This window comes from Tasmannia lanceolata, unplaced genomic scaffold, assembly GCF_043159265.1.
Source record: "Tasmannia lanceolata isolate RefF3 unplaced genomic scaffold, GAP_Taslan_0.1 ptg000037l, whole genome shotgun sequence".
Taxonomy (NCBI): Eukaryota; Viridiplantae; Streptophyta; class Magnoliopsida; order Canellales; family Winteraceae; genus Tasmannia; species Tasmannia lanceolata.
This window is the reverse complement of record NW_027518714.1, coordinates 18,038,232-18,061,156: the sequence shown is the minus strand read 5'-3', so window position 1 is coordinate 18,061,156 and position 22,925 is coordinate 18,038,232. Positions and strand designations below refer to the sequence as shown.

Here is a 22,925-nt window from a genome sequence, read left to right as displayed (position 1 = left end):
CTTATTTTTGAACCAATACATTATTAAACTGGAATTTTTCCCTCCCCCTTTTTTTTTTGCCATACCACATTTTGCTAAACTATGATCCCGACCGTGGTATCCCTAACTAGGTCCTATCAGATGGGCGGTTCAGATCAATCAAAAGTGGGGCCCACCTTGTAATGGATCTTACTTTGCCAAAGTATTTATCTAGTGGGACCCAACATGGAATATGGGGCCAAGCTCGGAAAAAAAAAAACTCCCAAGATGGACGATCAAAAAGGTTGCCAGTTGGCAAGCCATTGTGGGCCCCACTCTTGATGACGGAGATTTAATTCACAATACGTCGTCAATAACATTTCAAACGCATAGAACCAGGGGATTCAGCCTCTGAAAAGAGAAATGTTGTTGGCTCTCTTTCCACGCCATATTCAAATTGCTCTATTTATAACCTCAAATCTAGCTTTCAAATCTAAACCTTTGGCCCCTAACAATCTTCTCCAATTCTCCACAACACACGTGAGGATGGAAAGAAGAAGAGATGCGAGTTCGGATAACTCAAATTCGGACCCCAAAGTACCAACTTTACAAGAGATGCTTAAGGACGATTCAACAGGTAATTAATTACACACTCGGTTCTTCTTCAAAAATGTTGGCTATCTTTTGGGTTTTGGATATTTTTGCTGTTTTAGTATGTGGGTTTTGGTTTTTATAGAGTTTGGGTGTTGATTGATGAGAAACTTGAAATGGGTGAGGCATTTTTGTTTTAATGTTATGTTGGTTTTTTTTTTTTTTAAGATATATGGATTCTATTGGGTTTTGTTAGTCAGAGACTTTGCTTATTGATTATTGGAGGATTTTCAATTTGGAGTGAAGAATGATTGTTTAATTTGATTTGTGGGCTCTGTGGTAATTTTGTGATAATTTTTTTTTTTCTTTTGAGAATTTAGTTATTGCCTTACTGATTTTTGGGGTATTTGTGATGGGTTTGGATGATGTTGGGTAGGTTTTTTTTATTATGAAATGATGTATCTTTTTTTTTTTTTTTTTGTGGGTGTTTTTTTATTATTTATTTTTTAAAAAATTATTTACTCATTGCTAGGGATTGATTTACTGCCCCCTGCAAGGAGTAGATACAGAAAATTGGACTTTGGTTTTATATATTTGCATTGTTTGGTTTATTAGACGGGTAAGAGGAATCCTGTATTGACTTTGAGATTTGTTTGATTTTTTTTTTAACAATAAAAGAAAAAATTATAACTTTTTTTTTATAAATTATAATTATAACTTTTTATTTATTCAACACAGTCATATTTTAATTATGCACAATATTGTTCCAAACATGTTGACAATGCATGCCACTAGGTGTTCGATGTTAAACCATTATGGATGGTTTTCTTGCTTATGTGATGGTTTCTAAGTGTGTATTTGCACTTATTCTAGCATTTCCTGAAGTTTCATCTTAACTTTCCATTATTTGCATAGGTTTCCATATGTTTCTGCTGCGATTTTACATGATTTCCATGGAAAATTTCAACCGAAACCAAAATGTTTCTATTTCGTGATGGTCAAAACTCATACCAAAATCGACATTCGAATCCATCCATGATATATACTGAATCAGACATGTGCAACCTTGCATGTCACTAGGTATTTGATGTTGTTGAACCATTATCAATGACTATCTTGTCTATATGATGGTTTCTAAGTGTCTATTTGTGCTTATTCTAGCATTTCCTGAAGTTCAATCTTAAAATTCTATCATTTGCATATGTTTCCATAAGTTTTCATGATTTTACATGATTTCTACCAATATTTCCAACCGAAACCGAAACGTTTCCGTTTCCTTTGTGACTGAAACCGAAACCAAAACCGAAATTTAAAACCGTGAATATGCCACCTAGGTGTGGAGTGTGGTGATCAGGATCATTGATATTCTAGGTTGCCACTAGACAGTAGGGGAGTATCTGGTACTCTGCTCCCATGTCAAACAGATGATTAGATAGATGCTTTTATAATATATTTTTCTCAAAAGATTTTGATCAATGACATGCATGCTTTGATCAAGCTAGTGGGATCTTATTTCGGCATTGGACTGGATATTCCCATATGCTCTCATAGTGGCCAACAAGATCAACAGTTCCAATAATCACTTCGACATCCGGAGTGTACGGTGGCCCCACGACTACGATTTTGATAATTGTCATGCGACTGCCCATATAAAATTCATTATGATAGTAGGAGTTCTTCAGTCATTTAGGGTATTCATGTGAAATTCTGATATTAAGTATCGATTCTCGGTCAATGAGAAATTTGTTCATTCTGGCCCAACTTTGAACTCTCATATCAGAATTTCACATGTCTGTTGGTAAGCATGATTATATTGGTGGATGGATTCATATTGTATTTGGATTTTCACAGCTTGTGGGCATTTGTGTATATATGATATCTCTATGTATGTGTTTATGTGTTTACTTGTACACGTATGGGCATTAAATGGCACAACTTTGGATTATGCGAAAATAGGGCTATAGCCATCAAATATATAAGATCGGTGAGGGTAGATCTATTGTACACCTTTGCCATGTAAGTATCATATAGAATCAGCGGCTCAGTGCAGATGCTTCGGTCTAAAAGTATTTGAGTATCACGTCTAGTTCTACTTTAGAGTGGTCATGTACAAGTCAGGATCATATAGGCATATAATGGAAGAATTAGGACAAAGAAAAACTTGCAAGTTGAAAATTTTCTCATAACTATAGAAACCATTGAATTTTATCACCTACCAATTCATCTGTTTCAAGACATTCACTGGCACTTATAAGAAGAAGCTCATGATGTACTATAGTCTGATGCCAAATCTCACCATTTTGCCCATCTTTTTGTTCCCTTTCGTATGTATGCTAGAAATCCCTATTATCCAATGTTATATGTGATCCTATAGTGTTTAGCTCGGATAGATTGATTTAGGGTAGCTAGAACTTTGACAAACATAAAACTTGTATACTCATTCTATTTGAGGTTTCTCACAAACATAAACTACAAATGGGGGGTTTACCTTTTCCTCTCTTATCTAATCAAACACATAACAGAAATAATGTCTCGTGGTACTGATTCTCTTACACTCTGACATCCTCCACGAATTAGGCAAATAACCACCTTGTATGCACTGTACTCTGTAAAAACCCCATTGCTATGTACGCATTCTATGATATATTGCAAATCAAGAATTTGCCTTTGTGTTCACTATAGCATTATCTCATACTTATTTTGACTGGGATATTGTTTCAAAGATCTATCAAATTTTGTTCTACCTAATTTAAATTTGAGTGTTGTTTATGTAGGAACTTGAAGCTTGATTCAATGTCGATTCATTGTTTGGCTGGAGGAATTTTTTTTTTCATATTCCTGAGAATCATATTTTCTTCTTTGAGCTTATTTTCATACCTCATTGAGAAAACCATAGTTTATTTCTTTGGGGAAATCCTTATTCTAAACTCATCTGAAATTAGTTTTTCCATGCTTGATGAATTATTCCACAGTTTTAACACATTTGGTTGGGTACTTAATATTGCTTCCCACTTCTGAAATAAATTCCTTTCTGAGTGACCAGATGCGTGGGACAAATGCTGGGAGAAAGGAATTACCCCATGGGATTTAGGACAGCCAACGCCAGTGTTGATGCATCTTCTTCAGACAAGAGCCCTTCCCAAAGGCAGAGTTTTAATCCCAGGATGTGGCACGGTGAGTCCTGCCTAGCTTGAATTTCTTTGCTTCTTGTCAATGCTCTTCATTTGTCTTGACCTTCAAATCGCCCTGCATCTAGCACATTTGACTTTTTTTTTTTTAACTTGAAAATATTTTTGATAAATTAGTACCATGTCATATTTTTAATAGAAACAATAAGGTATGTCATGAAATAGCTGAAGCACCTAAATATGGTCTATAGAACAGATTTGGAATCATATATCTAACTTAGACATGGTGATTTGTTAAAACTTGCAAGTCAACAAATATATGATTACATCTAAAAAAACATATCTAAATATTTGGAAGTACATTGGAACTAAACAGAGTTGCCTTAGGGCGCTACATGAATTTCAAGTTGTCAAAGTATCTTCAAGTGTCTGGCACAATTACTGTAGAAACCAAGACATGGAAACACTTCCATAAACTATAAATAAATTAATAAGATAAAATTAAAATAAAATACAATAAAAAATTAGAAGGAAATTCGATTCAAAATAAAACTTGTAAACATCTAAACTAACAAGCAATGAACAAAGAAAACAGTAGAAGTTATGCAACAACTATTTCAAGAAATTGTAACCTTGAAAACAAAGAGAACAAATTTGGTAGTAGATTTTGTGAGGATTGGATTATGAGAACCTCAAGAATTAAAGTCTTCTTATAATAATCAGTGGTAATTAGATAGAGTGAATATAGAAAGGGCGTGAAAGTGAAACGATTAAATTTAGGCAAAGGAAAGTGACTTAGCACAAGCTATATATATATATATATATATATATATATATATATATATATATATATATGCTAGAGTAAGCCTATGGGCATTTTACTCATTGTACAAATATTTTAGTATACAAATAAATGAGTGAGGGGGAGATACCTCAACTCACTTTTCTCATTCTCTCTCAACATGGTATCAGAACGAGTAACAGTAAGGTATATAAGCTTGCCCACAAGCCTTCTATACCTACCAGAATCCTTCAACAAATCACCCTCTTCTAGAACAAGTTTCACATTTGGATCCATGGGTGCAGCTACAGGCTTCACACCGAGATCTCCTTACCCTCTAATCAGGTATCTTCCTCTCCTGTAGTTGTCCTCATCAGTTTGTCGCCTCAGAAAATCAATATATGGGTTGAAGCAGTCTCCACGTGCATGATTTTTAGTAATGACACACTATCTTTTGTTTCTAAAAGAAAAGTGAATTTTCTTTTTAGAAAAAAAAAACAAAAACAAAAAGTGTTTTGGGTAGGAAATGAAGTTATCTCTCATTTTAAGGGCATTCTTGGAGTTTGACATGGCTTCTTTATGAAGCAACAAATGTGGGTTGTAGGATGAAAGAGACAAATGGATGATGGTGATTGAAAGAAGATGTCATAGTTTCTAGAGAATTCTAGAGCAAAAGGCCATAGTCATTGATGGTAAGTGGACGGCTCCGATCAATTTTTCAACTTAGGGTTATATAAAAATCCAAAATGCAATTAAAAGAGGGGATTTCTAAGGTTTGCAAGGAGAAGCAAGAGAGAGGATAAAGGAGGAGGCTGAGACACCATCTTCGGCATTCCTTGGTGCCTCCAACCCCACCAAAATCCACCGCCGCCCCTCTCCAACTTCTCACAGCCACCTCCATCGCCGCCAGTCACCTCCATCTCTAACCCAATCCCCATCTCCATCCCCATTTCTCTTCATCTTCCACAATTAGCACTCACACTTCCCCTGTTAAAAATAACCCAAACCCATTCCATCATATACATAAAGAAAAAAAGAAAAAACCCAAAGACCACTACCAACACCATCATCCATCCCCACCGCCTCTCTCTCTGCCTTTGTTTTAAAAGGAAGAAGAGGATCTCATATATTTTCGGGTTTGAAAGTTAATTTTGTGAAGAGAAGGTAGATGTTTGGTTTTAGGGTTTGGAACATTTATTCGAGGAGTAAGAAGGAGAAGAAAGATAAAGTGCTGCAATAAAATGTTCGAATTTACCTGATAAACGGATACAGATAATATCTGAATTCGAACAATATCCGACGGATACGAATTCGATAATAGATATTAAATATCCGTCAAATTGGAATCCGAATCCGAATTCGAATAGTGTGTACTGTAATCGAATTCGGATATAGCCATATCCGATTCGAATTCGATCCGTTTACACCCCTAGAGGCAGTTATGAGATTTGGCCTCAAACAGTGTGCCGTGGTATCAGAGCCCTAGGGTTTCTGATCCCTAACCCTAGCCCATCTATCCCTTCAATCCTAATCCCTTCATCAACCCCAACCCTAATCCCTTCAACCCTAATCCCTCTCTCTAACCTAATCCTAACTCTAACCCATCTCACACCCCACCCTCTCCTCCCTCCTCTACCCTACGCCTCTTCCTCTCCTCCATTCCCCGCTACAGTACCTGCTACAGTACCTGCTACGGTACCCGCTACAGTACTGCTACAGTACCTCCCCCAACCCTTTGCCTCTTCAAATCACCCTCTTCTGGAACAAGTTTCACATTTGGATCCATGGGTGCAGCTACAGGCTTCATACCAAGATTTCCTGTCTCTTCTAACAAATCCAGAACATACTTCCTCTGTGATAGAGATAAACCACTAGAGGAGTACACAACTTCTATCCCAAGAAAATATCTGAAGGGTGCCTAGGAAAGGGATTACTATTCAAACGGCATGGTCATACACGAACTGAGGGGTTCTCAGATTCTGATTCGGCTGGATCTCCTGCTGTCAGGAGATCGACTGTAGACCCCGATCCGAGGACGGTGAGGGAACAGGTCCCTAACACCCTCTGGATCTCCACAAAGTGAAGGAGAGCTCTACCAGGGAACTCTCGAAACAGGTGCCACCCTCACAGCATAGCATGAGTGGCGATACAAAACGAATGAGATACATCCTGATCAGGAGCCAGGGCTCGAAACCAAGATGTACCTAAAAATAACTCAGAGTCGCCATCCATGGACACGCCATGGAACCAAAACAAATGCTCTGTTTGCGATGGATAACCAGAGATACAGAAGGTCCGTGCCTGATGACGAATGGAGAAGGTCCGAAGAGCGCCCCCAATTCGTCCGAGTGCGAACACTTGGTCTCTTATGCCATTTATTATTAACCTCGAAGAGTTTTGGGCAAAAATCATGTGAAATGGGAACAATCCTCAGGAGTCGTCTACCTAAGCATGCATTTCCTGAGGATAAAGATAATAAACACCCATAAAATAAAATGAAAGATGTGTTGCCTAAGCATAGCTAGGTTATGAGTGACATGCCTAAAGGGTGTCTAAGTTCTGGTGGACGAACACATGCATGCTACAGCTAAAGGTATAGGTCTGCACAAGAAAGTAAGAAAACACAACAAAATATACAATATAACACAACACAACAAATCCTAAGACTCTAAACGATTTAGCCCGAGTCCTCGGATGGTCTGATGTTCATCCAAAGAAGCCTACGTATCCCCGCCTCCACGAGAATCAAGGCAACGTAGTTCTTCGCGCCTATTCCAAGCTATGATGCCTAAGACACCTAGACCTCTATCTTAGACTCGATCTAAAAGACCGGACTAGTTATTAAAGCTTCTTGAACGATTATTTAAATTCCAGTGGATTGTAGATTTTAGGACACCCTATATGCCCTAACTAAATGCAGGTTAGCCCTAAGCTAATGCAGGTGGTTCCTACAACCTATGTATAACTAGGCTGTGTGCCCTAAGGAAAACAATAGGATTGCTAACGTATTCAAGACCTAGTCATCAGTCGGCGATGTGAATCGCCAACTAACCGGACGGAGGCACTCCTAGCTAGGACAAACTCCTAACTCTAATACAAACACACAACAAGCACACAACAAAAGACAAACTCCTAACTCTAAAACTCTCTATCTAGGACAAACTCCTAACTCTAGAGGAAGATCCTTTTGAAAACAAGGTTTTAAAGTTGTTTGAACGATATTTTGAAAGATTTAAAAAAAGTCTATTTACAAAAGTTTGGCTGGACTTGGATAAAGATCCCAAGCTGCACTACGTACCTCGTGAAAGAGGATCAAGCCAACGTAGTTCGAAAATCGAACTCTCCTAACTAAAACCTAACACTTCAAATGATTTAAGGGTTTTAATATTTTTCAAATGTTTTTGATATTTTTAAAGTTTTCAAATGTTTTTGAGTTTTAAATTTCTAATGTTTTTGGATTTTAAAGCTTTTCCAATGCTCAGGACCTTTAGATGAATTCACTCTTACAGAGAACAAACAAGCATAACCATAAACTAGGGCAAAGCCCTAAAGCAAAAAGGGGAAACCCCAAACAAGCAACTAACACCTCAAAGAGACGAACCACAACAAGAAAGATAGCGTCCCAAGAAGAGAGAAAACGATCCAAGATCCCAAACAAGCAAAGCTCTAATAAGAATGAGTTAGCCTCTAATCAGAGCGAAGTAATCAACAACTCTAAAGGAGAAACTCCGAACTAACAACACTAAAGAGGGGAACAAATGAGTCAGAGACTCTCTAATAACACTACCGAGTCAAAGACTCACTCTAAAAGAGGAGGCCACTCTAACATGAGGCTAGGTAAGCCTCCTAAAGGGGAAACTCTCTACATGAGACAAGGCTTGTCTCCGAGACACAAATGACGTAAAAAGGAATAAGAGACCCTGTGCATATTTGGCAAAGGTAAAACACCCAGCCGGGCCGGACAGCTGCCTAGCCTTAGGGTGCAACAAATGTGCAACCCAATACCCATAAGGGTAGGGGTATGCTGCCAAGCCGAGTAGGGTGTTCTCCCAAAACCAAACGACGCACAAAGAGGAGGCTTAGCAAGAGAATGAGACTGGGCAAGTCTCCTATATACAAAGGAGGGGTATGCTACTTGGACTGAGCAAGTCCCCTAAGGATGGGCTTGGGCTAGCGCCTTCATCGCCCTCGCAATGAGAGGGGACTCTAGTATCTAAAGAAATTTAACAGAAATCTATAAGACTGTGTTAGTCTATCCAAAGAGAGAGGAAAAAGGATACCAGATAATCTCAAATTTTCAATCAATTATTATAAAAACAAATCAAATATCAGCAAAATATGATCTACAACTAAATAGTGCACAACGTGTAGAAATCATAAAATGATAGACAACATTAATTAGTCCAGACCAGCCGCTGGATAGCCTAATAAAGCAAAAAACAATATCAAACACTTCTATGCCCAAACACAAACACCACCCCAATATGGGGATGGAATCAGATGATGCTAAAGTAATCATCTGATATCATAATACACATGATAATATTTCTAATCCCGCCTTGAAATCAGACAGTACTCATGTCGATAATATCGAATAGAGTAGTCATCTGATCTCCTTCTTTCCTAAAACAATTTATTTAAATAAAATTAAACAAATATGATAAGCTTCAAGATAATCTCACCTGAACAGTCCATTCATTATTGTCTTCAGAACCTAACTCAATGCTTAAGATAAGAAGAGTATTAGAAATATCAAAAGATTATGATAATTCCAATTAGTAAAAATTTCAGTGCATACAGTGGACATCAACTTGTGCAGATCCAAGTGCGAAGCGGTGAGCCACAAAACATAAAGGCGGGCTCCAAGTAACCTTATCATTGCCCTTTCAATGAATGGGGCTACTAATATCTAAGAGGCATCTAAAAGACTAAGCAAGTCTACTATACAAATGAGGGGAACGCTACTTGGACTGAGCAAGTCCCCTAAGGATGGGCTTGGGCTAGCGCCTTCATCGCCCAACATGAGAAGAAGATTCTAACAAGCCGAAGGAGATATCAAATGTCGATAACTAATCCAAACCGAATGAGAAATCTCATATGAAAGCGAACATTACCATGTTTAGCTTACTAATCCCAGAAACCTGGTTCTACACCCTAACTCATTTGTCATTTTCTATATACAGGGGGTGGTCGGCTAAGACAAGATAAGCAAATGATTTAACTCCACATGTACTCAACCATGTGCTCACATAATCAACCTCTCTTCGAAACATTGTCACAAGATAATGCAACTCATAAGAATTGTGAGTAGGAAAAAGAACGAGTTTCTAAAAGCAAGCCTCATATTTTTACTCAAACAAAAGATAGCTCCAAGAATAAAATGTAAAACCGAGTAATATTTGGAACCACATAAACAAATGTAAAGAGTCTAAATCAAGAACCAAAAGCTCAAACGCTTTCCGAATAATCAAATGAAGATTCAAGGTATTGCAACTTCGCTCGGCCAGGGCAAATTCTCCAAATCAAAACCATAACAATACCCCCCCTTTTTTCAACTCCTTCGCTCCCCCTTTTTTTTAATTTTTTTTTTTAAATGCAGACATCAAAGGTCAAAATCACAACAAGAAGCGATGCTAAAAACCTCCCACTCGATGCCCAAGTTTTCTGAATAAACTAACCGACAAGTGGAGAATCGAAAGCAAAAATAGAGAGAGGATCGGATCCCATCAGATTGCAACTAAAACTCGCCACAAAACCAGCGAAATGAAATAATGGTAGAAAACACGGCCCTATTCCATGATATAAAACTCTTGATAGCCAATTAAAAAGAGATGACAGGCTATAGCCCCGCAATCACTGAAATATGGTTGGGCTTGCATCACTTTCCAACTAAATGAATGAGTAAGGAAAGCTTTCTCTGGGCAAACGACATCAACTCAACCACATTTTAAGCGTTAGTATCACACGATCAAGATGAATGCAGCGGGGGAAATTAGATTTAAGAGAGAGGAAAAGGAGCTTAGAGCATATCCTTCTAGTTTCCAAAGAAGAGGATCAGAGCCTAGATTCAAGAAATACTTTATTTCTAGCTAGATGAGATCACATCTCAAGCTAAAACAGACACGAACAAGTATATGCCATTGAATATGCATTATCTCAGCCCCAAGGAACCAAATCATATTTGAATTTAAACAAAAGAAAGGAGAATTACCAGAGAATATGGGCGACAAATCTGATTGGAATTGCTCCTCCCGAGCTATCTGCTACATTTCTCGTCCACGAATAGGAGATCAGAGGTGACGGTGGGAATGGGCAAGGGCCGGCCAGAGATGTGGTTCGCCGGAGGGAGGTGGCTCGGCCGTGGGTTTAAAGATAGAATTTAGAGGAAAAAGAAAATGAAGAAGAGGGTTTGAGTTGGGATTTAACAGGGGAAAATGGGTTTGGATGGATCGGTTGATGGTGGGAAGGGAAAGAAGATGGGTTTTTAAGGAGGAGGGTTTTGATGGAGAAAATGATGGTGGTGGTGCCGGATTCCGGTGGTTGGATTCCGGTGGCCGAGGTTGGAAGAGGGGTTGCCAGATTTGCAGAGAAATAGGAGGTGGCTGATGGTGGTGGGTTTGGGTGAAAGGAAATGGGGTTTTGAGGGAGGAGATGAGCGAAGAAGATGATAGGAACCAGTGGATGTGGTGGTGGGGGTTGGTTCTCGGTGGATTACCGGAGATGAGAAATGGCCGGGGAGATGAAAGAGGGTTTGGTGGCTGTGATGGTGATGGTGTCGGCTGAGATGGGTGGATGGTCGGATCTCCGATTGGAGGTGGTGGCTGTGAATAAAAAGAAGAAGAAGAAAAGAAAAGAGTGGTGGTGGAGGGAAGAAGAAGGTGGAAGAAGAAGATGGTGGTGCCGGATTTAATGGAGGTTGGCCGGAGGAGTTTCTCTCTCTCTGCAATCTCTTCTCCTCCTCTCTCTGCAATCTCTTCTCCTCTTCTCTCTGTCTTTCTCTAAAAAATGGGTCTCTCTCTGGTATATCTCTCCCTCTTCGATTTTTTTTCTCTTCTCTGCCCCATCTCTTGCGGCTGCAGAAAACCCCTTTCCAGAAAATGAGGCTCCCCCTCATTCTGCCCTAACTCGATAGGTTTTATATATAAAAAAACAAAAATTTCGATCCTCCATCCTCCTATGCACACCCCCTATTATATGATTCACCCCTCTTTTTGATAGGAAATGATATACCTACACTCCCTCTTCCTAACTGGACAACCCCCTTTCTAGTGTATTTTATGACTACTCTCTAACTCAACGGGGTGACTCTGGTAAGAAACGGAGGTCCAATACAAAAGGAAAATGATATATTTCAACCCTGCTCTCTAGGACACCCCCCCTCATAATGTATGTATGGTTGTTCTTTTACTAATAAAAAAATTTTGGGCTACAAAAATGCTCAACAAGCTTCGCCATAGGGAATTTTTAAGATATTTCGGGACTCGGCTCTTCAAGAATTTGGGGATTCAGCTCTTCGGGAATTTATTTGACTTCGGGACCTTTGGAATCAGTTTCGAAACTTTGCTCGATTTCAGGAATTTATTCGGTTTTGGGTAAAAGGGGTCGGTCAAAATGGGGTGTCTACATCGACTACCGAGTATTGTACCTTTGTGGGAGGTAACCTGTTTCATGGAAAAGTAAAAACAGGATGTCATTGCAAAATCAAGTGCAGAGGCAGAATACAGAGCCATGACGCATACTACTACTGAGATTATTTGGTTGAGATCACTCCTATCTGAGATTGGCATTGTGTTTCCTTCGCCTTCACAGTTATATTGTGACAATAGGGCAGCCATCTTTATTGCAACAAATCCAGTCTTCCATGAGCGAACAAAGCACATCGAAGTCGACTGTCATTTCATCTGTCAGAGAATCCAGAAAGGGGAGATACGCGTTATATTTACTCGTTCTGCAGAACAGTTGGCTGATATGTTCACAAAGGCATTAAATAAATCAAAGTTGAGTGACATTTGTAACAAGCTAGGAATGTATAACTTATACATTCCAGCTTGAGGGCTAGTGTTAGAATAAGCCTATGGGCATTTTAGTCATTGTACAAATATTTTAGTTTATAAATAAATGAGTGAGGGGGAGATACCTCAACTCACTTTCCTCATTCTCTTTCAACAATATAGTGTGCGTGTGTATGTGAACATTTGCTTGTATGCGTATTTGTGGGTGCATGCACGCCGATAATTGGGATATCAAAATGAACATATATTTCCTAATTTTATCATCATCTAATTGCTCTGGACTTGGTCTATTCAATGGTTCCAAATCTCGCAATGTGACAATGTAGAAATCAATTTGCTGAAATAAGGAACAATGGCCAATAGTATGGAAATAATAAATCAAAAGTAGAGTTCAGGTTAAAATCCATAATAATATTCATGGTACTATCCATAATGATAGTCAAATGAAACACTTTCTCATGACAGGGACACAAAAAATTCCTAACGGGGGTTGTTCACCACAGGAATAGGACTCCTTGGATAATGGATATGCTGTTCTTGGGATAGGCAATCCTACTTGCATAAGTTTATCTTGAAATTATCCAAGATAATTTTTCTTTCGTAGTATTTTATCCAATAACAGTTTCTTTGCAAAGCAGGGGTAAGGCTGTGTACATCTAGCCCTCCCTAGACCCTGCAATGGCGGGAGCCTCGTGCACTGGGCCGCCCTTTTGTTTAATATTTTATCCAGTAACAAAGGTTGACGTGAACAGAGGATAGGGAGTCTGTCCAAGGATAAAGTAAACCTCGGTTTGCTATCCCCCTCGTGATCAACACGTGGGTAACTTTACCCTGGATAGCTATCCCTATTGCGATTAGAAACTGGTTGATATTCCCCAATTTGGTAAATTGGGGATTCACTACAAATACTAGTTTGTCTCATTACTCTCAAAACAACTCATTATTGTTGAGACAATGGCCTCCTTCACATCCATTGCACAATACATGCAGTTATTGATAGACAAGAGAGCGATGGTATGTTAGGAATAAATTTTCTTATTTAGATGCTTTCCTTATTTATGTTATTGCTATCTTATATTGGGTTTCCTTATTTCCTTTTTCCTATTCTGTTGATTTCTATTTCCATATTTTGCTTTCCCTAATTTCTATATAATGTAGATGCCGTATGGCTTTTTGAGCAAGGAATAATTAAATTTAGTGCAGTTTGCATATTGGAGGTCGAGTTTCCTCGAATTAACTCATTGGAGGCCTGAGTTTCCTCGAATTAACTCATTCTATCCCTTTTTTTCTATCATCTTCTTCCCTATTTTCTCTTCTGATAGAACGGTGTTCTATCAACTTGGCATCAGAGTACTATCCTGGTGCATGGTGCTGACTCGCCATCAGAAAGAGTTTTCCAGCATCACCGACCTCAACATCTATGCCATGGCGGATACCTTGAAAGCTGAAATCAGAGAAGAAGTCGATGCGGTTTATCAGGCACGATTCAACAACATTGAGACGCAGTTACAAAAGATCATGGATCTTCTTTTCAAAACCCGTCCGTCACTTGGCGTGAAGTTAGGAGAGCCTCTAAGTGAACACTTCAACGAGAGCACGGTCGAGAAGGCTTACACAATAAAAAAGAAGAGACGAAATAGAAAAAAAGATAAAAAAAGGCGGATCGAAGAAAAAGCAAAAAAGCCAAAAAAGAAAGGGGTTAATGATTATCAGCGCTCTCGCGTCCAATAACGTCGACCCCGAAAAATTTGTCATCCCTCTCAACCTTTTCAACGCCATAGAAAAGATTCTCACCTGAAACCATCCGTGAATCAATCTAAAAAGATACATCAAAGGAGCTTTGATGAACGGCATGATGGGATCGGTTTGCAATTGAAGTGGCCTCAACCCTTGATGATGGTGAGTAATTACAAGACAAAAAAAAAGGCAAAAAAGAGGGAGCAAGAAGAAAGAAAAGGAGAAAAGAGAAGAAATTTGGAAAGTTCCCAAGATAATCAACCTTGAGGACAAGGTTGAAATTAAGGGCAAGGGAATGTTAGGAATAAATTTTCTTATTTAGATGCTTTCCTTATTTATGTTATTGCTATCTGATATTGGGTTTCCTTATTTCCTTTTTCCTATTCTGTTGATTTCTATTTCCATATTTTGCTTTCCCTAATTTCTATATCATGTAGATGCCGTATGGCTTTTTGAGCAAGGAATAATTAAATTTAGTGCAGTTTACATCTTGGAGGCTGAGTTTCCTCGAATTAACTCATTGGAGGCCTGAGTTTCCTCGAATTAACTCATTCTATCCCTTTTTTCTATCATCTTCTTCCCTATTTTCTTTTCTGATAGAACGGTGTTCTATCATGGTATGCAACTCAATTGAAGTATTAGGCATGCAACACTTTTGATTGCGTCATACCAGATTATGTCCATGCATATCTTGGAGTTATATATTGGGGGATGTCTAGGTTTCACCAAGTGTTTGGCATGGCAAGAACACAAAAAGTCCAAGTCCCTGAGTAATATCCTAAATAAATAGGAAAATATGGTGTGCAGGGCGCATGACTTATGACACATGGCTAATTGACTATCTTCTAGTGGACCCCACTATGGATGAGCCATTGGTAAAAAATTTCTTTGATAGAACGATGCTATCCATTTGATCAATCCATAGTTTCAAGACTCCCCTGCATCATCGTAGACTCGCCCGAGTGGACTCCCTTTTACTTTGACAGCATTCTTGTTCGGGACCACATTTTGCCCTACAAAGTCAACCAAAACTCCTTTGACTATCCTAAGTTATGACAGTGTCAATCGAGTACTCAGCTGTATCAATTGAGTTCTCGATCGCACCGCGCCCAGGCAACAAGAATTTTCTTTGGCCGAATTTTCTTGAGTGTAGATATGTAAATGGCAAAGCATGCTTTGATTTCTGGAAATGATCGAAATAAGTAGCTGGGGAGCATGAACCCTGTACTAGTCCGGTTAAAATTATTTGAGGCAATGGTCTTTTCTATTTTTTTTTTTCAGAATTTACGATGCTATTTTCCAGTCCATCATTCCCCAAAACTTTGGAATTCTCGATAGTTTATAAGAAAAATACAGTCTGAATTTCTGTTATCTATTTCTAAAACATTGATCTATGTGCTATTCAGAAAATATTTTTGGTCAGTGTAACCATTAGAAGCATTCTTTTTTCATTCCTTTCCACCATCTTTGTGATTTAACCATTTATGATGAACATAACTCTGTTTGTGGATGAACAGGGTTATGATGTGGTTGCAATTGCCAGCCCTGAGCACTATGTTGTAGGCTTGGACATATCGGATAATGCCATTAAGAAGGCTAATGAGGTATGACAGAGGAAAATGGAAGCTATGACTATTATTTTGCACTATCTACATGCCTATACATGTATTATATTTACCAAATTTACTTTAAGCCCTAATGAAATACAAGCTGATTTAGCGAAATAATTCGCCTTCTTATTCTCTCTTATAGTTTTACTTGGAATGCAGTGAACTGTGAACAGCGCACTGCGAATACATGTTTTGGCTTTTTAGCAAAGAATTTTAAACCTTGCCTTTAGCAAAGAACTTTTGTTGCAAATTAACCTCTTTGTGAATGGATCTGTCTAACTCTTTGCATAAAATGTCCAGTGGTCTTCTTCATTGCCAAATGCAAATTTATTCACATTTTTAAAAGCAGACTTCTTCATTTGGAATCCAGATGAGCTGTTTGATCTCATCTTCGATTATACGTGAGTTCTTTCTTTCTTGAGGTCCAGGTTCATTTCTTCTCACTCATTTGCTTGGTTATAGGAACTTTTCTTTTGGTGCTCATGTTAGTATTGGGAAAATTACAGGTTCTTTTGTGCAATTGAACCATGCAAGAGGGCAGCTTGGGCAAGTACAGTTCGGGATATTTTAAAACCAGATGGGGAGCTTATCACATTGATGTTCCCGGTGAAGATCAATCCCTTATGCTATTTTTATTTTTATTTTTATTTTTTTGAAGTTATGAAGAAGTTCTCCATACGGTGGTTGAAAACTTAAGTCACAAATAGGAGAAGGAAATGGTTGGAGGAGGAGATGAAGGGTGGTCGGAGGATTGGCAGTACTCCTACCACAATTTTAGATGGAGGCAAAAATGTAGAAGGTGCTCGCAGGTTAAAGCAGAACCAAAACCTTCCTCTGTAACGTTTTCTAGGAAGGGGAAAAGTTCCCATAGGAATATTAAACTAAGGAATAGTCCTGGTGGTTGGTTTTGTTCCCCCTGCAAATACTTTAATTTCAGGTGGCGGGATAAGTGTCGTTGGTGTCAACGGTCTGAAATCCCTCAAAATGGGTTGCCCGTGTTAGTTCAGAGCCTAGCATGGAGGCTAACTGTGAGGTGGACGGTCGATGGCTGGCCTGATTCGGGTAAAATCCACCTTCTTGAGGGTAAAGGGAGCCCGACTCTTTCCATTTCCGGCAAGGAAGTGCTTACTCGTACGGACACTCTAAAAGCTTGTCTTAAAGGAAAAAAGAAAGACATATACATGTCTCTGGAGGACCTTTGGTTTTGGGCACAAAAAGTTTGGGATTTTCCATCCTTACATTGCCCTTGTACCTTGGCGAAGGATGAGATCCTCTTTATGTTTGAATCTGAAGCCCAGGCATCAAAGATTCTTGCTATGGGATCTGAAGCCCTAGGTAATCATTTGGTTTCTTTCTCACCATGGAATAGGGAGTTCCTTCAAGGTGAGGAAGCTCTTTGGGTTAATTTTTATGGCATCCCTCTGCATGCATGGGCTGTTTCAACGGTGGAAGCTATAGGGAGTCTATTTGGTAAAGTATTGGAAACCAAAATGGAAGGTAACCACCAGCATTATATGAGTTTTGTCTCGGCCAAAATTCTGCCCCCCCGGTGGCTTCTCCATTGTTCATGTGTTAGAATTAGAATCCTTGATAAGGTTTACTCCATTGGGATTGATCTTCAGAAACAACATAATAATAAAAGTGGCGTTTTGGAGTACTCTAGTTCCTTGGGATGTGCCGGTATGGGCATTATACCGCCGTCTGCGGGTTCCCCGCTGATTGAAGACCGGCCTCTTGGTGAGCCGTTGGTTCCCCTGTCTAATTCAAATTTCAAATCCACAGATGGCGCTGAGAAAGAGCTTGAGAAAGGTGTAAAGGGGCTGCAGTTAGGAGCGTTGGTCAGTCTTGTCTGCCCCTGGTGGGGGAAGAGTAAGCCTTTTGACTCTGTTGCCCTTAGTAAGAAAGTTGCTTACTCGGACCTTCCCAATAAGGATAGAAATAAAGGTGCCCTCCCTCCAAAAGTAAGGAATACCTTCGTTCCCTGAGCCTCTGGCGGCTTTAATCATCGCCTAAATCTTAATGTTAGGGCGGCAAGTTCAGGAAATAGCCTCCTCGATCGCATTGTTGAGAAACTCTTGGATGCATCTTTGGTAGGGTCAAGAAAGAAAAATAGTAGACTCTCAAATCTCCTCAAATTTTAGTCCCGGTCGCCCAGGGTAGGTTTTGTTACGGGCTGAATTATTATTACTAGTTTTCCAGTTAGTAATTAGTAGCCTTTAGGTCGGGGGGGAGGGGGGGGGGGCTCCTTTTTGTATTTTAGTCATGAAGCCTTGGAAGCTAAAATTTTAGTCGAAATGGATATTCAGGGTGAGTTTTGCGAATTTTCCTTATGTTCTAGTGATCGAAATATTGGTTTACCCTTGGGGTCTTTGGTGCTAGAAAAGGTCATGTAGCAGTTGAGAAAGATGAATGTTGAGGAAAAGATGGCCTTGTTGGGAGAACGCCTTCGGAAGCAATGGCAGGATTTCATGAGCTAGGAATCTTACATGGCTTAGCCTCTGGGGGCATTAGGGTGGTGGGTATCTGGAATCGGAGGAATTGCTCATAATCATGCTGGGTTTCTTGATCCTTCATGATTATGGCGAAGGGGAGTGCCCATTTTAGCTTTTCATCCAAAGATACAAACTAAATGACTATGACTATTGGGTAATGTAAAGGAAAGGAAGGAGTTTGGTGAAGGTTTCTTTTGGATGCAGTAGGAGATGAAGATCTCGAAAGGGAAGTGATATAGCGATTTGGCATGGTGGGAGTGCATGGAAGTATTCACCTATCTGCAGCGGTTTGACACTGAAGATTTTGTTTGGTTTTACTGGTCAAGGAGTATGCTCCTGGCCACCCTTAATTGATTCTATGTAGTGCAAGTTGGGATCCCTGGTCCCCATTGTAATCTTCAATTTTCAAAAAAAAAGAAAAAGAAAAAGACAAAACCTAAGTCACAAATATTGGAATTTCTTGGCAAGGGAATATATTGGGATATATTTTTATTTTATTTTTTTCCGGATCGATTATATAATTATTTATATTTGAAAATATAATTATTCAAGATATATAATTTAAGAAAAATGTAAAATAATAAATATCGTAAAACTATCGCAATATTATCACTGTACTACTGTGATATTTTTACAGTAAATGATAAAAATGAAAATAACCCTATATTTTTTTAAAATCTCAGGATCATTTCGGGATTTGCCGTTTTATCAAAATTCCGCAGTAAAATCTCATAAACGTCGGAGATATTGTGACAGTTGAAACCCACCTTGAGTTAGGGGACTTAAAATCTTGGGATTTCAGAAATAGTATACTTGCCATTTCCTAACCCCTCTAGTTCACATAAGTGACCCTCAAATCCACATCTTTTATTTCATGGAGAAAATTAAAACCAAAATTTACTTCGTCGGGCATGTTTCTATATTTTCTAATGAAAAATTTTCATTTATCTCTTAAAGAAAAAAAACATTGACATTATTTCTATGGCAGATCAGTGATCACGTTGGGGGACCACCGTACAAAGTTTCCGTGGCCGAGTACGTCTTCCTTAAAAACTTATTGTCTAGAATTATGTTCATCATTTCTCCCCTTTTCCGTCTTTTTTAAAGAGAACTTTTGTCTATCAAAAATTGGAAAACATTTCTCCCTTCTTGAAGCAATTCAATAGAAACATCAATACTTTCTGTTGTAGTTATGAGGAGGTGTTGTATCCAATGGGATTTGAGGCAATCTCTATAACAGATAATGAGCTAGCGGTTGGGCCACGAAAGGTATATAATCTTCTCTTTTCTTATTTGAGACTTTGCATTTTTCTTCTTTCTTTTTCTCTATTCCCAATTGTTTTTCTTTTCTTGTGATTTCCTTATTTTACACATTCTACTATTTCCATGAGCTTTGTTTGGTCATTGTTAGCATTCCTATAACCCCTTATACCCTGAGCCCCGAGAGTCTCGGGCTCTTTCCAAGCACTCTCTAGTGTCAATGCCCTATAATCCCTTATACCCTGAGCCTCGAGAGTCTTGGTCTCTTTCCAAGCACTCTCAAGTGTCAGCAGGTATGTAACTCAACACGTTTATTGATAGAACATGACTAACTCTAGAAATCTAACATGCTGGCATATTCACTACATTTATATGATATTCAAAGGTGAAATTATGTGGTGCCTGTATTAGTTTATATGGTGGATGGCCATGCATGCACGTGCAGCCCCAAAAAACAATGGGGCCCACATTTTTTGGGTGTTCCAGACCATTCACTTGTTGGGCCCTGATTTAGATAGGGTGGTTCCAGAAAATCTTCTCCATAGGATGTTCCTAACCCTTTGATTTGTGGAGGTTAACCAACAAGTGAATGGTCTGGAACACCCAAAAAATGTGGGCCCCACTGCTTCCGGATAGAACACGTGTCGGAGAGCAAGCTGAGAGAGGAACTACACGTTGCAGTACAAGCCAGGAAAGACAAATTCAGTTGCAAAACAAAAGTCCCAAGGAAGGTGCCCAACGGCATATCGTTTTGCTAAAGGATCTAAGGATTCAGAGTCAAACTTGGATTTGAAAACAAACCTTTCCCTTTTTAGCCGGAGTCAAAGTGTACCCCCAGGAAAGATGATCGTCAGCGAGTCTTCGAAGTAATGATTCTCAATATCCGGGATGGCTTGTCCAAGGAGTGTTGTATTGGAGCTTTTCTATTCTCCAAAGAGGTGGTCGTTCAGGTTTTCTATTATGCTCTCTTTATTTGAAGCAGTGTAGTTCTTCCTTAATGATGGTTTATGAGGGGAAAAGGTTGTACCTTCTCTCCTTCCCGTACCAGTCTCCCTCACTCGATCTGGGTATCCCTGAATCATTCCGCAATTCCATCGACGAATGATGTATCAGAAGGAGGGGCCTATTCGTTTGATCACCTGCGCATAACAAAGTTCCTTTTTGAGTTCCTTAGGAACTCACATTGAAATTAAATGACAACTTATTTTGTAAATTTTAAGGAGATCATCATGTTGGAAAGGAAAGAAATATTTTTGTGCTTGCTTTTTTTTTTTTTTTCAGTGTTCGGGTAAAGTTGTTGTTGGGGTTCCACACAAAAGAAAATAGTCCCACATCGGTAAAGTGAGGTGGATGGGGATTGGTTGTAAGGGAATGGGCACCCTCCCTCTAACGGCTAGCTTTTAGGGGTGAGTTCTACCCGGTTTGATTCCCTACAAATGGTATCAGAGCTGGGTCGTGGTAACTCCCGGGAAGATCTCGGTAACCCCGGTGTGCCTCCGAGGATGGTGGAATTCCCTCAGAGAAGATCTCGTAGTTCCCACGTCGCCAATCCATGGAGGGCGGTAAAGTGAGGTGGATGGGGATTGGTTATAAGGGAATGGGCACACCCTCCCTCTAACAGCTAGCTTTTAGGGGTGAGTTCTACCCGGTTTGATTCCCTACAAATGGTATCAGAGCTGGGGCGTGGTAACTCCCGGGAAGATCTCGGTAACCCTGGTGTGCCTCCGAGGACGGTGGAATTCCCTCAGAGAAGATCTTGTAGTTCCCACGTCGCCAATCCATGGAGGGCGGTAAAGTGAGGTGGATGGGGATTGGTTATAAGGGAATGGCACCCTCCCTCTAACAGCTAGCTTTTAGGGGTGAGTTCTACCCGGTTTGATTCCCTACAGTTGTTTTGTTTGATAATTTCATTGTCTTGCAAATTTCTAATTCTCTTTCTTTAAGTTTATGGGATTTTAAATTTTTTACTAATAGTCCTTATAAAGTTGTTACTTTTTACTGCTTAAATTCAAATTGAATCGATGATTATGGTACCTAAAAGTTCAAATGTGATCCATCATCTTGCCTGCAAAAGGGGTTGTATTTGTTCTTTCTCATTTTTCATTATGAAGTTTACTTTGAATAAGTGCTAGTTTGAGTATGCAATCTAATGGGATATCGAGTGCAATGTTTGTGTAAACTTGCAACCTGGAAGGAAATTAGATTGCAAGTTTACACAATACTCACGCAAAATCTAAGTTATATTGCACATAACAAACTAGCCCAAGTGATTTTTTGTTTGATCATTCCCTTGTCTATTGAATGATGACAATTTATTTTGAGCTTATTTGGGTTCTTGAAGGTTTATCAGATTCTCATACAATATAGTTTCGTTTTAGTGCTCAAATCATAATTGAAAGATGATTGTAGTTTTTAAAAGTTCTAATGTGATGATTTTGCCAGGGAAGAGAGAATCTTGGAAGGTGGAAGAGGTCACTAAAGCAATCTTTGATGTGAACAAAGGCACATTTTTCATTGGGGGATATCTGATACCTGGAGAATTATCTATGTCCTGTTTATAAGCATAATATACACTTCATACTCTCTCTCTCTCTCTCTCTCTCTCTCTCTCTCTCTCTCTCTCTCTCTCTCTCCATATATGTTATACAGAGGGGCTTTGCTAGGCAATTTCCCATAAAGCCATTTCGCAGCTCACTTTTTCAGGAAAGAACAACCACCTCAGATGAATTAAATGAATAAGACAAAATTTGCTTCGAGGTGGCTGTTCTCTCTTGGAAAAGTGAGCAGCGACATGGCTTTCTGTGAAATTGCCTGACAAGTACATATTGAGAGATTGTTATCAAGGGCATAATCTACTTTTGTTGTAAGAAGTATGAACCTCACCATTCTCCTTGTGTGAATCGAGGCATAAACATATTAGTGTATGTTCCCTCTTGAACCACATATTCGAATATTCTAATTATAGATACAAGGGAGCCCTTGCATAAAGAGCCAAAAAAGGGCTCTTGATTGGATCCACATCGTCAAATGTAACTAATTTTACTTCTTCAACTGATTTAAAAATGTAACTGAAAATGGCATGGATCCAATGAAGAGCCCTTTTGTGGCTCTCTATGCAAGGGCTCCCTTGTATCTGTCATTGCTCGAATATTCTAATGATATGCTCTTCTTTTATATTTTATTTATTTGAGATATTATTATTTTGCACTATTACTCTTCTCAAAAATGATTATTTATTGGGTTTTAATTTTAGGGCGAGGATATTCCCCCCCTATGCATTCACCTCCTTTTTAACATGATTTGACGTCAAAAAGCGTTAAAGTTGCCTACTGTTCACCTTATGAGGGGGGCGAGGG

General features: G+C 39.1%; 1 protein-coding gene across 2 annotated transcripts; it reads left to right on the top strand.

Annotated features, from left to right (window-relative positions):
- Nucleotides 1-356: 356 nt before the first annotated feature.
- On the top strand, nt 357-22,493 carry HOL3 (S-adenosyl-L-methionine-dependent methyltransferases superfamily protein). Of its 2 annotated transcripts, XM_077373445.1 has the most exons (8): nt 357-595; nt 3,593-3,723; nt 15,725-15,811; nt 16,118-16,218; nt 16,324-16,423; nt 19,298-19,344; nt 19,500-19,578; nt 22,012-22,493. In XM_077373445.1, exons 1-8 carry the CDS (start codon nt 382-384, stop codon nt 22,063-22,065), a joined length of 813 nt encoding a protein of 270 aa, XP_077229560.1. In that variant the 5' UTR covers nt 357-381; the 3' UTR covers nt 22,066-22,493. The 2 variants fall into 2 exon arrangements, with proteins under 2 accessions (XP_077229560.1, XP_077229561.1); XM_077373446.1 differs by lacking the exons at nt 19,298-19,344; nt 19,500-19,578.
- The last annotated feature ends 432 nt before the right edge of the window (nt 22,494-22,925 follow it).

Bases quoted from the DNA above. Each gene is read 5' to 3' on its own strand.
- HOL3 (XM_077373445.1), top strand. From the start codon at position 382: ATGTTGTTGGCTCTCTTTCCACGCCATATTCAAATTGCTCTATTTATA. The intron at 16,219-16,323 runs GTGAGTTCTTTC...GGAAAATTACAG, and splicing joins GATCTCATCTTCGATTATAC to GTTCTTTTGTGCAATTGAAC. The intron at 19,579-22,011 runs GTATATAATCTT...TGATTTTGCCAG, and splicing joins TAGCGGTTGGGCCACGAAAG to GGAAGAGAGAATCTTGGAAG.